General features: G+C 40.4%; 1 protein-coding gene across 2 annotated transcripts in view; it reads right to left on the bottom strand.

Annotated features, from left to right (window-relative positions):
• Ush (Zinc finger protein ush) overlaps nt 1-17,429 on the bottom strand; it is a 158,639-nt gene that overhangs the window by 43,083 nt on the left and 98,127 nt on the right. The window contains exons 1-2 of one of the 2 annotated variants that reach the window (XM_083053852.1): nt 9,650-9,777; nt 7,792-8,148 (exon numbers count right to left, since the gene is read on the bottom strand). The exons of the other annotated variant lie outside the window; for it this stretch is intronic. Coding sequence (XP_082909978.1) covers nt 7,792-7,840 — 49 coding nt within the window. The 5' untranslated portion in view covers nt 7,841-8,148; nt 9,650-9,777. Of the gene's footprint in view, nt 1-7,791; nt 8,149-9,649; nt 9,778-17,429 lie in introns of those variants that run through there. 2 annotated transcript variants of the gene reach the window in all.

Raw genomic sequence — 17,429 nt, forward strand, 5'->3', positions numbered from 1 at the left:
CTTCACCCTTCCTCTCCCTCGTACCTCCGAAAGTTTCTGGGCCTCGACGATGGCGACGATGTATTCGTAAGGGGTTGGTTGCGCTGTGAGATGGTGGTGGTGGTGATGGTAGTGGTGGCGGGTCGGCTTATCGCGAAGCGCACGCGGTCGCCACCGCCAGTCACCAGCCGCGGAATTCCGAGGAATTCGCGAGGGGGATGGCGCGGGCGAAAGGGATGTATATCGTCGTTCGGCGGTGCCAGTTTTCTGATCGCGATGGATTTCTTTCCCGGTGGGAACCGAGCATCGCACCGGCCTCGATAGCGCCATGGGGTGGAAGAGGGGGCGAAATGAATTTTCCTCCCCCCTGACGTAACCGTTCCCGCTTCCTTTACTCGCGACAGTGCACTAGTAATTCGAGCTTCCGGCGAACGTTGACCGTTTTGTGATAGATTTTTCATGAATATTTCTTTCTTATTATTCTTTCGTTTTAATTAATATAAAATTTCTTGTGTAAATATACATTCGAATTAAGAAATCTCCATTTTTATAATTAATGCAAAATCTAAAGAGACGTACGAAATTAAAAATAATTCCTAGTATAATACTAAATTAATATTAATGTTGAAATGTTTCTTAAAACAATCTTACAATTATTTTGCGTATATTTATAAATTGACAAGGATGCAGAAATGTCTCAAGAATCAGCGCGGTGCATCCTGAGACCAATCATCGAAAAATCTTTCTTAATGAAAATTCAACGATCCTTTTGAGAGATAGAATACAGATTTCGCGATTCACGGGAATATATCGGTTGTAAACGCGGTTACAACGGTGGGCCGGCATTCGTCGGACGATCAGTACACATCTCGTAAGTTATACGAGGTCGGCTGCGCAATGAATGCATCCGGTGAAGCCCCGAGAGATTCGTGCACAGGGTGTGCCGGAACTATCACACTCCTCTTTCATCGAAGATTGTAATTAGACTTTCTTTCGATGAAGATGTTAGATGATGTTAGATAACGAATTCGCGTGGAATATAAATAAGATCAAAGATATAAAAAAATTTGATCGAGATTAAATTTCCGAGATATAGATATAAGTTTGTTTTTCAGACATATGCGAGTGTGAGTAATTCTATAGATTATCTTAATCTAAACATTATGATTATCAGGACAGATATTTAATATTTATATTTAAATTAAAATTGAATAAAATAAATATACTTATTTAACATTTTGCAGCATAATTTAGTAGAATCAATATATCGTCTAATCTTTTGTAATTAATCATTTAAAAAATTATACAAATTTTTCTCTCTTGGATATCATGTTAAGGACTCGAAAAATTAATCGAAGGGTCGTCGAATGACGGCATCAAGATGATTCTGGCACACCCCGTACACATTCGAGTCCGGATCGCGCGTCCCGGATCGATTCCAAGCGGTTCACAGTGGATTTTCAGGGCGTTTCAGCTCGTCCCGCCCGACGAGAAGGGGACGAGATACGAGACAAGGGAGGAAGAGGGAAGACGAGAGAGGATCAGCCCGGGGCTGCATCGAGATCGGGACGCGATGTACACCAGGTGCATTGAGAAAGACCGGACCACGAAGAGAGCTCGTTGCGATGCAACGCAGATACGAGAACTGCATCCACGGTTCATCTCCCCTCGCAACCTTTTCTCTTTCTTCCCCCTTCCCTCTCCCACCCCCATTTAGCGATGTGTTAAAACGTATTGTCCTAATAAATATAGGGTGTCCCAATGCCAAGATAGTGTCGTCAGAAGTGAATGCTTTCTCGTAAAAAGAGAAAACTGACCTGATGTCAATTTTTAGAAAATAATTATATAAAGTATATTATTATAAATAATTTTTTTATTTTAATAAGTGACACTTAGCTTAGTTAAAAATAAAAGCCCGCATAATTGAAGACTTTTTGAAAACAATGAAATAATGTTAAAAATTAGTTTACCAGATGGCTTGAGTCTTGAGAAATGTGTCATCTTCATAGTTGTTTTAAATATTTAAAATGTTTAAAAAAATCATACGCCGCGGCTACAATTTCGCGAACAAAAATTTAGACTCAAATTCGCGTCAAGAATTCTGCTATAAAAAAATCAAAATGCAAATTTCAAAAGAAGAATATACTATAGAACTTCATCATTATCATTTACACAAGACATCCCGTATTTTACATTACATTCATTCCTTTAAATAATGACATCTTTCTCGTTCCGAATTCGCACACATTATGTTACTTTATCAGCTCGAGTAAACCTCCCCCTCTGCATCTTCTGCTGGTCCCCACCCTTTTAGGCCCTCTCGCGCGTTCCTTCATTGCTCACCCTCGTTTATCTCCCTCGATACCCTCGTCCTTCCTATACGATTCTCTCCGTCTTGCGGACGCCGGTCGTTCTCTCGCTCGCTACAGTCGTATCTACCTCCCCCCGGGGCCCCCCTTCGTGTCGGTGCGCGGCGGATGGAAACCCGAGATGCCCTCCTACAGATACAAATGGGTACCTATGCCAACGGCGTAACCTGTTATTATACATTCCCCTATACAAACAACGTGTTAATCGGGCCCACACCCTATACGTGCACCGCGTACGGGGGGCCGGACCTCCCCCATTTCTCTCTCGCTCATTCTCTCCCGGCCCCCTTCAATATCGCGCAGCAAGTGCAGAGAGGATATGCGATACGCGGGCGCGCTATGGAGAAGCCGATTTATCGATCGTTCCGCCGTAAACTTTCCTCTCGATCGTACCGTTAAATTGGAATGCACCAACCCCGAACGGACCCATTTTCGCCACTCTCTCTCTCTCTTTCTCTCGAGTGCCAAAAACGGATCGGACAAGAGATATCGCAGAAAATAAATCGGCGGATGGATTTGAGGAGTATCTTCATTCATATTATTTGATTTTTATTTTACGTTTCTTTTAGTATTGCATTCTCCGATTATTATTAGTTTTGTTTTTCAATTTAATTTTATGTTAAATAGTAAAAAGTGTAAAAATTAATATGTCTCTCGCAACGAAAAATTTAAACTTTACCTCTGACAAGAGAAAATAAATCATATAAAAAGAATGAGAACTTTAATAATTATACAAAATATATGAAAAATAGACATATATTGATATATTTTTAAAAAAGCAAACACGGACTCAATTCACTAATTTTTAGTATGATCGTAAAGAGAATCAACGAAAGATTCTCTCTTTATCAGGATGATGTCGAATGACGCGGTCTGATCAGGAGGATCGTAACGAGCGGATTCGCGAGAAGAGGAGATCGCACGCTCGTTCCCGAGAAGACCCGCCGATGATTTGTTTACTCCTCGGATCGCCCTCGATGCGAACCCGCCCATGCGATGCGGCAACGAAGAACCCCGGGTCAGCAACGAACCCTGACCCTCGGCTAATTATTGTTGGCTCTAGATCGTCGATATGGGCGCGCGAGAGATCCTCTCTTTCTCTCGCGGCTATCGACGGGACAGAATCATCGTTCCCTCGCAAGAATTTAATGTGAAATTTCAATTACGTCATAGCGACGCGACGTATCGGAAATCTTTGACCAATCCTTCGGTTTAACTATTCTTTACATTTCCTTCTTCTTTTATAAATCTGATGATATATAGTTATTATTATATTATTATATTTATTCCATATATTAAAAATAATTTAATAATATAATAATAATAAAATAATAATAATTGATTAGACAACGTTGGGGGGAATTAATTGGATTGCAAAATCTTTTCGACATCTTGAGAAGCTCACTCTTTTAATTGACTTTCTACTTTTAAATCTCTCACGACGGAAAAGCTACTATCGATATTGAAACCTACTACACATTCTTCTTTATTCATCTTTCTCATTTATCTTTCTCCTATTATCTTTGTTGACACATTTCAACTTTTTAAGACTCTAGAGAGACTCTTAAGAGTTTTCCCAATTTTCTCTTATTTTATCTTAAATAGTTTATAAATAAAAAATTCCACAAAATATATATAAAGTAAAAAATATAAGAAGCCTATGTACCATTCATGTATCCGATTAATAATTACATTAATAATTAAAATAAATCATCCAATATATTAAATTCAATAATAAAATACATAAAAACATTTAAGCATTTATTAATATTTTATCTTAAAGTCTCTAGCTCTTAATTTCAAAGTTGGTCTCAAAAATGACACTTTGAAATGGTATCTGTTTATTTATTTTACCGAGTAAAATTTACATTTTCGTCCTCGAGATTCTTTCCTCCTTCCTGTCGATCTCTCGACCCCCTCATTATTCGAATTATTCGATTTCTCGATCTTTCTCGTCATCAATGAAGCGCTCTCCGCGCGATCCACGAACCCGCGAATAGATCACGATCGCGCTATCCCGTGAAGGGGGACACAATGAAAGGGAGGGAGGACGTGAACGTGCAGGTGGATAAAAATGGATGGAAAGGAGATAGACGGCCATGGCGGCAGCCATGGATTCGCCGTGGTATCTCGCGCAACCGTGGAGAGGGACTTATCTGCTGGGTCTCCGCCGGGCCCCATCGGGCCCCGTCGGATCCGCGCGGTCGTTCCCGATATTAAAAATATACTGCCGGTAGATAGTCGCGCTCTCGGCTATCGGATAGCTGCGCGCATAAGCTCTCGAAGGAACACTCATTAAAAATAGCTATCTCTATCTGCGGAGGGAAAGAGGGAAAGAGGGAAGAGAAGGGGGACAGCCGGTGCTTGCAACCCGCTTCGTTCTCGTCTGGGGTCTGCGCGAGTAGAACATAAGTTCGTCTCTCGCTCGACGAGAGGAACGAGGACGAGAAGAAGGAAGAGAGAAGGAGTTGGTCGAGAGAGCATAAAAAGCACGGTTTCTCAGGCAGATACGGGATCTTATCGGCCGGGGCCTTACGCGGCGAATGTTTGGCCCCTATGTTCCTATCGGCCAGCCTTATCGGTCTCTCTCTTTCTCTATCGTAGTTTTATTTCCGTTCTTTTCTTCGCCTGTTTCTTTTTTTTTTTGTGTCCTATCCTTCGTCTCGATCTCTTGGGATGTTTCGAATTTCTAGGCAAATTAATATGCCTATGGAATATACGCAATTCTTTTATCTAGGGCGCAATAGGATAATTGGCGCATTATATTATAGTAATTGTAGATTCTAGATTCTATCCCGTCGATCAGCAACGGTCGAATTCATTTTGGAGCGATCGACGACGCGATTAGAAAGAAGGAGAGACGAAAAGGGAGCAAACCTTCGAAAAAAAAAAAAAAAAAAAAAATAAGAAGCATATAGGGGTTCCACGAAAGTCGAGAGAGCGAAATAAACGATAAGGTAAGGAGGTACGGCGGGTTAACCAACAAGCAAATTAACACGTGGGAGGGTCCGATCGGCAAATGAGATAATTGTGCAACGAGGGGCCCCTCGGGCTCTCTCTCTCTCTTTCTTCCTCCTTTCGTCCTTCGAATCCTTACGAGACTCACGAGCCACGAGGCGGGATCGGCAGAGGCGTGTTACCGATGGACGTATGTAAGCATCGATGGATCGATCGGACAATCTTCATCGTGTTACATATGTGTGTGTTGGTTGCATCGCGTACACACAATCGTTCCTTCCCCGTCTTTCGTACCTCTCGTTGCCATCGAGATTACACGGGGGGTGAGAAGGGGCACCGAGAAACCGCCACAGGCTCCCTCGCTACTCGCAGTGGGTTTATATTCGCGTAATCCCGTTTGTATCTTTATTTATGAAATCGTGGGGCGAGCGAAGGGATCGGGATGGACGGAGATTGAGAGCCTTCGCGATTCTGTCGGACCGGGGAATTAATTAAGACGTCCCGGGATCATGCGAGTAAATTACTCGCCGGCAAAGAAAAGTTTCGCGAGATACCTGTTTCTCGCTCGTTGAAGAATTATCGAGTAGCGATGTGAAAATAATATCGAAAATAAAAACAAAGAGCCTGGCGAATAAAAATTTCCTTCAATTGTTTAAAACTCTTTAAATGATTTAATGCTTTTCAAAGAAATGTTAAAGGTCTCTTTTTTTCTCTAATAAGTAGCTTTCAAGAACAGTTTCAAACTAAAGTATAACTTTTATAAAATTTATATTAATAATGTGTTATAAAACTTACGGATAGGGTTATTATTTCTACAAAACGTCATTTGTTTTAGCAATCTGTCAATAGAAAATTGATATGCATTCAGAGAAACAGTTTCAACATTCATATTCCATTTCCTCGGATTTCTCGAGAGATATTTTAAAAGATTGACACGAGAGCGCGTAAAAAAAGAGCACAAAGAATGTCGAAAAAACGTCAATGTTATCATCAGGAGTGTCTTCATTGTTGGAGGTTCTAGACGTCTTCGTTTGCATCGAATTGCTTTCGCAGACGATCGATAATCGCGAGTGAGCGAGAGCAAAGCAAAGTCCAGCCGAGAGAAAGAGAGAGAGTGATGACTCTGAGAATATCGATCATCACGGTCGGTGATCTGTCGATCGATGATCACGCGCTATGATCTGCGACCATCTTGCCCTTTCCGTTAATCATCGTCTGGTTGATTATCGCGCTCTATCGCTCGATTAGTATCGACAACGAAAATGTCCTCAAGATGCTATCATGACCCTGATAAAGCTGCTACTCGCATCACGCTCTCTCGATTGTAATCTCTATATTACTACAAAGAGATATAAATCTATTATATTACAAATCGTCCGTCGCAACTTTCTCTTAAATAAATACATTTCGAGAGCGACATGTGTTTTTTTTATACGCGGCGTCTCGATCGATTAACTGCAAGATGAAAATGCGAAAAATTTCAATATCGAGACAAATATTAACGTGTAATTTTAATCCACGATATCTTACGAGATTCTCGCTGAAGAAAAATCAGCCGCAGATTCGTCGTAGAGTCATTCGATAAAATTTCACGTGTTGGCCATGAGACATCCTCTATACAAGAGATATCTCACCTATACAAATTTCCTCGAATATATCCTGTGACACAAGAATTCTCCGATCGCGACCGACTCATCGAGAAAGAATGAAATCCACAGTACGGAAATTCGAAGAACAAAGCACGCACCTGGCAAAAAATCAAAAAGAAGAACGGAGGGACGAGAGAGAGAGAGAGGAAAGGAGGGGGAGAGAGAGAGGAAGTGACGTCACGCAAAAGTAACGAGTCTCGGTTAGCCGCGATAAGGCGCTCTAATCGTGCGATCTTAATGAACTCCTCCCATTAGCGCTCTACGAGGCCGCGACTCGCGTTCATCGAAACCCTTTCTTTCCTGCTTCTCTCCCGAAGAGAGAGAAAAAGAACGACAAGTTTTCGATCTCTCCGTAGAATCGCGAGAAAAAAATTATCTCCATATAAAAATATAAAAAATATTATAAAATTTATAATGCATCGTGTATAATTTATGTCGAGAAGCAAAGTGTTTTTTTTCCCCTCTATTTTCCACACGACACGTTTTCCATTTATTTAACGGAATCGAAACTGATATTTTCAGAATCATAATATCGAGATTTATTTAATATCCCGTTAATGTAATTAATTTCTGTGCGATTATAACACTCCCTATAATTATATTGTTATTAATTATATAATAATTATCAAGCTATTTGTTAAGTAAATTAATGATAAAATTTTGATAAAATTCCAAGCATAATGATATAATTTTTTATTTAAAAACTAAATAATTCGAATACTAAAAATAAAATTATATAATAAAGTTATATTATTTGTATCTATAATAATGATATTAAAGCTTGATTATATCAATATTATTTCATCTAGAATAGTGAGATCCAGGACTATACTTACTCGTTAAAGAGAGAGCAGCCCTACGTTGACGCCACAAAAGTATGCTCATGTTGTATAAAAAAATAATAAATCTTCAAAGTAAACGAGCATTCGACTTTCTCGCACTTATTGCACTTTCCGACATGATTTACGGATCACTCCTCATCGAACACACAGACGTCTGAGTCTTGTCAAATTTAGTCACAATAAATGTCGCAGAACGCAAATTGAATCATGTATAACACAGTTTCGGACAAGCAATTGTCATTGTCACACACTGTATTTCGAATATTATTTTCCTCTTTTTTAAAATTATAAGTTCTTATTCCTCCCTCTGAATTTTTTGTTATCTTATACCTAATAAGACAAATGTAATTCCTGAAAAATATAAATTTAAGACGAACAAGTCCTTAAAAAAGCTCAAGCAAGCTGAAGGAATAACCTTTCATCAAACTAATCTTTGCCTAATCTTTAGGAAACTTCCTTCTTTTAATTCGACAAAACTCGATTTGTTCGCGGTCTCACGAATCTTACGCGCTGGCTCTTCGCACGTCGAATTGCAAATTGAATCGGCAATATCGAGTACGTGCGAACGACTAAGTCGTTTGCCGCGGAATAGCCGAGTCGATAGTCGCCGATTTGTCGGGGACACGTTCGTCACGAATTTCAGGGGTCCGATATATCGTTAACACGCTGGCGCGCCGTATCGCGACGTGAACAATCAGCCCGAAGGAGATCCTCCGCGATCGAAGCCGCTCACGTTCGATTAAAATATATCCCTCTATATCGGTAATCGCGCGAACGGACTTTGAGCGAGGATTCGAGAAGCGAGGATTATCCGTTCTATGTATCTATATATATATATATATATATATATTTATCTATTGATCTTTCTCTCCCTTTCTTTCTCGCTCCCTCTTTTGTACACAAGGGAGCAGAGATCTTATCACGCTCACGTTGCCCGATAAGCCGCGCCAGCATAACCTTATCGATTATCATCTTATCGATCGTATCCGCCCGCATCTACGAGGTCTGGAAATGCATCGATTCTACGCGACACTAGTAAAGAATTTTTTCTGAAAAAGCGAGTAATACAAGTGGCATTTTGAAAAAATATCGAATCTCAAATTCCAAAATTTATTCAAAAGGTTCTTGCATTAAAAAAAAAAATAAAATGTGAGTTAAATATTATATATACATATAATACAGAACAAAAAATAAAAATTGCATCTCTGAACGCGTGTAGAGACATAAATATTTGAGAAACTGCTTTGCGTTAAAACGCGATTAAAAGTTGAAATTGTTCCAATTGGCGTAATTAATATTTTTTTATATTACAGTAAATGCGCTATAGCTCTCTCTGCTTTTCCGTGCGTGCGTTTCTGATGGGAGCGTCCTGGATTAATTATAACTTGCTTCTCTCCGCAAGTGCTAGAGGACCTCCACGTGCAAGTTTTAATTGACGCGTGCGGGGGCTCGAGCGGTTTCGCCGCTCTTAATTATGCGATTTTACGTATACGCGCGCGAGTTGTTAATACTTTATATCGTTTCGGAATTCCCTACTCCATCTCACGAGCCTCTCGTTCCGCGACGCACTTTGGGCGCACTCTTTACAAGTGAGAGTTATAACAATATCTTCTATCTAATATTAAATATTAATGTATCGATTGAAATTAAGTTGCAACGTGTAATTTAATGATGTACTGAAAATCATCGATAATATTAACATTAAATTAAAAGTCAGTAAAGATTAAAATCAAGTTTGAGAGATATATATATGTATATATATTTTTTAACACAAAATATAGAAAATTGTGTAATCTAAAATATGGTTACAAATTATAAAAAACTTTGACCTATCGTAGCCCTAAAATATTACCGTCAAAATTTAAAAAAATTACATGCACTTCCTAGGTTTTTCGAAACGCTTAAGATACCGCGACGAGATGCTCGCTCTCGTGATGCAAGCACTATCACTGGTTCTCCAACGGCCCAGAGACCCACGGCTACCTGTTATCACTCTCCTTCTTCTCTCTCTCTCTCTCTCTCTCACACACACACACGCGCACGCACACAGGTCCACTCTTTTCACCTTTCCCTCCGCCTTCTCCTTCCACCAGTTGATTTTCTCACTTCATGTCACTGTCAACCCCTCTTTCCGTCCTTTGCATTCTGTTGCGGCACGATAAGTACCGAGCAAACATTCGACAGTCGTTCTTGTCTCTCTCTCTCTCTCCTACTCTCTCGCTCTTTTCTTTTTCTTGTCGCTTCACCTCGCCTTCTTCATTGTTGACCCACTGGATAGACACGCCGGAAGAAGGCAATTCCGAAATCCGTCAAGCTCTTTCGAGAGACAGACTCGGTGAGTCACCAAATTATATTCCCAGGAATAATCGCTGACATCAGTTTAATCAAAGAGACTTTTCATCTCGCGCGAATTATTCGACCGTTTTATTTTAATCGAGATTTATATCAAAGGCGAAAAGACAAATCCGATGATACCGCACATACAATTGTATATAATAATGTAACTGATAAATAATTAAATTTGTTTTTATCATAGCTCTTTTTTTTTCATCAGATGTTACGAAGGATCGCTTAACCGAATTCGATTGCACCGCGGACCTTGGCGAGACCAGCCGGCGCGATATCGCGCGTTAGTTTTCCGGCGATGGAAACGGCACCCCCGTCGCACACCCCGGTGCCAGGCTCCAACTTGGCTGATAACGCGGGGCGATAACGGATAACGATAACCGCTGCGCAGCTCGCGAGAGATACTCCCGCGGCGGCGGCAACGCGCGCTTCGCTTCGTGAGTAACGGAGCGATAACGATAAGGCCAGGGCGTAAGACACGTAAGGAACCATTTATATCTAATAAGCGTGCTCTTTGTCTCCGACACGTCGATGCGGTATCGCGCAGTTGCACTTCTCTACGTTTTTTCTTTCCTGTCTCTGATGGAGAGTTTCTGATATTGACTCGGACATCTGTGATTCCTCGATTCCAAAAATTAAAAAAAATTGCCTTTTTATATATATTAATATATATATATATATATATTATATAAATTATATATTATACATTATTGGTATATTAAAAACTCTGATATATACTCAAGATATAAGAAGCACTTATGTATAATATTGAGATGTTAATTTTATAAAATAATATTTTGCAAGGCTTAATTATTTTTAGAGACTGTCAATATAATTTATTTCTGAAAAAATTGATTGTGTTATGATTTGAAATAAAAAAAATGGTTAATTATATTTTAGAATTATATATTTCCCTATTTTCTGATTTTTATTTTTATTACCTAAATTCGCTCTATTTCAAGCATTATAATGATAATGAATGATAAGAATAATTATTCTCTACAATATACACAATTTTTTAAATCTCAATATCTATATAATATAATTATTATTGCAATAATGTCCTTGGTGGTTGTTTAATTGTAACAAACTGGTTTTATCGCGCTTACCATACACACACTTTGTTATTTTAAGTCCGTCTATTATACCGTGACGCCTTATTGTTTATACCGCCGGTGCGAAAAATACGCGATGGTGCAACGGCCGATGAGACGCGATGCATTCGACTTTATTCGCGCACCGAGTAGAATCGACGAGAGAAAGAGAGAGAAACAGAGAGAGAGTTTCAGTCGTTCGATAAAAGCAGCGCGAGCGAATCGAGGAACGGTGCTGACGGAAACGAGTGCTGACAGTGCCATAAATATTCACACGTCGTTAACTACTGAACTCCGACGTTGCGTGCGTTACGAATGCAAAGGTACACGTGCATTTGTATAATCCACTCAAACATTAATGCATCTATTCTCGCAGACAGCCTTTTTTTTTCTCGACGGAAGAGAAAGAAAGACCGCAGTCATTTGCAAGCTACGAGTATAGTCCTAGGAAACGTGCGCGAGTATGGAAATAGTAGTTTGCCATTTTCCTAAAACGTGACGACAAGAAAAATACATCATAACGTGACATAAGTGTAAAAAAAATAATAACAATAAATTGTATGAAACAATAATAATGATCGATTAAATTAGGAAAATGTTTAATATAATATTATAATTATATATGACAAACCAAGGAAATAATTATAAATTATATTTCATTAATTACGATAACGATAATAACAATGATAATAATTAATGCTAATTATTAATATGTGTGTTTCTTTCCTCGGTATTTAAATTGAATTAGGTTTCAAATAATTACGATGTACTCGAACCGTATTTTATTTTACATTAATTAAATATATGCATCCAAAAGTATATACATATATAAACATGATTTTGATAATAATTGATGATGATAAATATCATTTTCCTCCAAATTCAATACGCAACAGACACGGGGCAAATTTAATTAAATCAAGACATAATTATACGCTCTTCTACGTATAACACATCCTAATTAAATACATATATCTATACAAATTTTGTCGCCATTTTTTTTTTCTCCACACTGAAATTCTTCTCCCACAATAGATCCGGCAAATTCTTTTGTTCAAAATTTGCCCGTAAAAAAAAAATCCACTTTCTCAAGCGCTCTTTTCTGTCTGATCTCGCCGCGACTGACTACGTCATCCGCATTTTCGCCGATGTCCTCGACGAGGCGCAAAACGCGAACATTAGTCACGGCGTATGGCTCGCGCGCATTTATCACTCGGCGTGTGGATTTTTCGCAAGGTTTCGCAAGAGTAGCCGACCACCGCCGCCGCGCCGATTCGCGTACAATAACAACGTTATTCGGCTGTCTGGCTCTATTGCGTCACCGAGAGGAACCGTTGTTGAAACCGGCATTATCGAAGCCGCGATCGATAATTACCCGCTAATAAATTATTCGCGTCGGTCTTACTTATGCGATATTTTGCGAAAAAAAAAAAAAAAAGAGAGGAGATAAAGAGAGAACCAGTTGAACTTGTATTTAGCCGCCTATCGGAGATCCATCTCACCCGTTATTCGAGATATCGACGTGTACTGGTGCGCGTGTAAATATGCATAGATCAACGTCGGGATCGATTCCCGATTTACATGATTGTAAATGAATTTTTGCGCAACGCGCGAAGCGACCAGAAAATCCGGTCCTTTGTCACATCTCAAAGACGAATGATTTCTTTTTTTTTTTCGAAACTGTTTAAATAAAAAATTAAATTAAGCGTCAGAAATGCGTGATGTACCTCATATAACTATTCCTAATTAACTTATTTAACGTCGGACACGTATTATTTATGAACTTTCGTCTGAAACTCTACCTGAAGAAAAATAAAATTGTCATTGACGTTTCTCTAATTAAATGAGAAAAAGATGAGGATAGAGAGAAAAGCCAAATTCAAAATTGAATAAAAGTTTGGAAGGAAATGAAGGGAGTTACTTTTGCATCTCTTTAGCCTCTCACTCGCGCAGACTGACACTGGTTGTTCTCGCTTGTCGAGGAGCGACCGATTACGCGGAATCCTCCGAAGACGAGGAGAACGATCCCGTTGATACGTGCGGGGGATCAATAACCCTAAGTGCAAACGGTTTCAATTAGATTTTATGTGCACAAAACAACTGAGAAAAAGATCCAAACTTTTGCTTATAATTTGATTTTCGATCAAATAGTTTTTTGAGAGAGTTTCTCTCTTGTCTATTTTTAACTCTGTCTTTTGATTTAATTTTTTCAGATTAGAAATTAACTCTCTATATAATTTAACCCTCATCAAGACAATTTTCTTCCTCTTAAAAAATTTTTAATTATTCCATCATTTTCATGACGAGATGGATGTGGTTTATTATGCGAAGCGCCAAGTTCTTTCCTGGAAGGTCGAACTAGTCGATCGTTTGTGCGATCTCCGACGAGAGGTATGAAAAAGCACAGGGGGAAGGGGAAGAGACGACGACGACGAGATTCCGCGTAATCGCGAGGAGAGATGTCGAGAGGATGGCCAGAATGGATCATCGCTGTAGTGTCGGTGACCGTTGGCCTCTTCGAGTACCTAATACAGGGAAAGAAGGAGAGAGAGAGAGAAAGAGAAGAGAGGAACTCCCTGGCGCCGTGTTATCTTATTCGTTAAGATCCTCCGGCAATGGCGGGAAGGGGAAGGGAAGGGAAACAGATTCGACACAGTGGTTTCACTGTTTCGTCCAACTCTCTCCTTCCCTCTCTCTTCCTCTTCAGGAACGTCGAGGTCCGGTCCCGGGGGAGAGAATCCAGGAATGGCTTCTCGAGTCTAGACGACGCGAAAGATAGCCTCTCTTCTCTTCCTCCTCCCTCCCTCCACCAACCTTTATCTGCCACCCCCTCTCATCTGTCCGAGAAGATGGACGGATAGCGAGGCTTGATGCTCGAAAGCCCTTCGCAGTGACCGATGCTGAATTTTTGGGGGAAAGAATGGCAATGATACTTCAACCTAAAGCGAATGTTACGACTCGATATTCGTACATATTTAATACCATAATTAATTCCGACCATAACTTTTACGTATTTTTAATAAGCTCCTCGCCATCTCGTTAGGAACGTTATGTATCTTTAATAGCTACGTTTCCTTTTTGTCATACGACGAGATATATGTGCTGAGAAAATTACGTAATTAAAACGCAAGAATTATATAAAGACGCAGGGAGAGCGTCTCAATGTTCAAGGTCGAAGACGACGTCTCGTCGCGCGAAAAATCGCGACGAAATCGCGGGGGGGGATCGTTTCTGAGATTCGACGCGAACCTTACCAGGACGAGATACGACGTTCACTGGTGACTGTGTGTGCACGGTATCGAGAAAATAAATTATACGCACCGTGGCGGCGACGAACGAGATACCGCCGTTATCGGCGGCGTATCTAAAAAGCTCGTGCCGCCGGAAGCTCCGCTCTTTTTTCTCCCTCCCTCCCCTTCACTCGTCCGGCGTTGGTATGTATGTATGTATGTATATTCACGTCGCGCGCAGATGCTGCAAAACCCCGAGCAGGAGCAGAGCAGCGGCGGCGGCACCGAAGTCCTCCACCGATAGCCTGATGGTCATTTCTCATTTGTGTAATCTGCGCCATCCCTCGAGCCGAGCTCTTTCTCTATCTCTCTTTCCACCCTCTCCCACCCCCGTCGCCTATTTCTCTCATCCTTTCGAGCTCCTCTCGCCGCGAGAACCGCTCCTGGGGGGATGCACCAGCCACCGGGAGGAGAAGGGTGGGAGAATAAGCGACCATTTGTTCCGCGGGGCGGTTTTTGACGAGGCGCCCTAATCGCGCTGTCCCCTCTCACCCCCTCCCCCACCGTCGACCTCCAGCTAATCGTAATTGCGAGCGACGATAAAAAGTGTCCGCCGCTTTTTCACCGTCCGGTAAAGGGGTAGTGAGGAGGAAAGAGCGGGGGCGAGTGAGTCCGGCCCTCTGAGAAAGGACAACGATGAAGTGCAGCGCAAATGCATTCGCCATCCGGAAGCGGTCGCGTAATTGTGGGAGATGGGGGGTGGAATATCGCCGCGAGTCCTTCGAGGGTGGCTCACTTCGATGTAGAGGGTGTGACCTGTTTTCGGAACTGTTTCCCGTGAACAAATCTCGCGCGCATTTATTCATGAGAATTTACGAGCGTCGGATCTTTTTATTAAAAGCATCTAATAATTTTTGTCGAAGATACGTAATAGAGTTTGTTAAAATTTAAAGACCGGAGTTTTTTTTAAAATAAGCGTTTTGTCCTCTCATCAACAAATTATTACTTTAAGCCATTAAATTTAATGGAAAAATTATTAATACTTTTAAAAAAGATTTAAAGTTATTTTGTTAAAACTTATATCTTCTTGACTTTCTATTCGTAATAGAATTAGGCTATTCACTAATAAATTAAAATTGATTATCAAGATTTAAAATAAGCAAGTTATCGATGATTAAAACTAGTAGATGGTATATGTCAAAATAAAATAAATGCGATATATTTTTTTTCCACTTTGGTCAAAAGTCAAAATCGTGACATTTTAAATTAACGGTAGATAATTATATTATCATTATCGCTATAATTATTTTCTTTTACGTAATTTTTTATTATCACGGTTTACGCAACATTAAAAAACGATTCTCTGTAGAAATCGCGCAAGAAGCGACACGTTAGATATATAATTCGTAAGAACACACATTTCCGAAAGTATTTATTACCCGCGGCGAGAGAGAAGGACGTGCCCTTTTTTGCGGGTCTGAGGGTTCTTGGACACGAAAGCGATGCTGCCGTCGCTCGGAGAAGGAAAGACTTTGACAAATCATCGATCACCCCTCAAGAGCCACCGCTTCCTATCTCCGGGGCTTTTCATCCCTGACGAGCCGGACAATGGTCTCCGACAAAACTTAGCCATCTCCCCCTTCCGTCCCTTCCCTGGGCGTAGTTTTTTTTCATCGCTCGATCTAACGATTCCCCACTGTCACGTCGTCATCACAAATCGACAACATGTGCGCGTAAAGATCTCAGGGTTCATCTCACAATCAGATTATTATTTTTGTCCTTTATCTTAAAAAATTTATTTGAATATATTGCATTTTGTAAAGGATTTCTGTGTGAGATTCTGGTGTGAAATGCCGAGTTTTGCCAGTCGACCTTGGCATTCGCGAATAAATGGGCGCCCTGTCCGCCCGCGCTGAATCGCGCCAAGATGAGGACGAAGACGAAGAAGAAAAAGAAAGGAGAAGAAGAAGACAATGGACGAGGAGAAGAGGAGGAGGCGAAGGGAACATTTCCGCGTGATAAGATAAAGCTTTCTTATCGGCGCCGTTTCACGATACTAGTCTGGGGGCTAGTCGAGGGAGCCTGTAATCGGCGCGTATTTGCGACACGACCGGCATTTGACCCGAACATCGATTCGCCATTAAGCCATTAACGTGGACAAGCTCGGCCGCTTCAGAGAATCCTCGTTACAGCGTTCGCTCTTCCTTCAAAAGTCACCAAAAGATTGAAAAATCCGAGGAAAATGGAAATTGAGAAAAAATCATTTTATTTATTAAATTGTTATTAATATATATATTTTTCCGAAAAAAATTTATATCCAAAAAATTATCTTTTATAAAAACTTGTAAAAATTTATTATTTATTCTTTTCAAATAAATATTATTTTATATATGCGATTATTAAATTTTATTAATGATAACTATGTATGCCTACCAATAATAATTATTTATTTTGTAATACATATTATTATATTTTATTATTTTAATAACAATTAAAATATAGACTCCTTTTACTACACGAATCTGGAATAGAATTTTGTTACTTACATACATATATTTTTTCCGGAAAACTGCTTTTCAAGATCGTTAAGTTAAAAGTTGAGCTAAGTGCATAAGAGTCGAAAAGGGCGCCAACAACCGGAAGTGCAACGGAACTCCGGTCGATCGATCGTGTATCCCGCCGCACACGTGTTAAATGCGGGTTGCAACCCTCGCAGCACGTGTCTAGCGATCGTGACGACAGGTGCGAAGCCTGCATATCGAAGTTGCGCGAGAACGAACGCATCCCTGCATTTATACGTATCGCACGTGTGCACTTTCCGGTCGCCTCTATCCCTAGAGAGGATGCAGCGACAAGGAGGGCTTCTCGAACACGTGACAGGACGTCTTGAGGTCGTCCGAGACGGACCTTGAAAAGGGTCCCGCGGTGATCGTCTTGTGACATCGCGGATATATCGATATCA

Source organism: Prenolepis imparis, unplaced genomic scaffold (assembly GCF_030444845.1).
Source record: "Prenolepis imparis isolate NDT839.2.m4 unplaced genomic scaffold, iyPreImpa1.0 SCAF_14, whole genome shotgun sequence".
NCBI classification, from domain to species: Eukaryota; Metazoa; Arthropoda; class Insecta; order Hymenoptera; family Formicidae; genus Prenolepis; species Prenolepis imparis.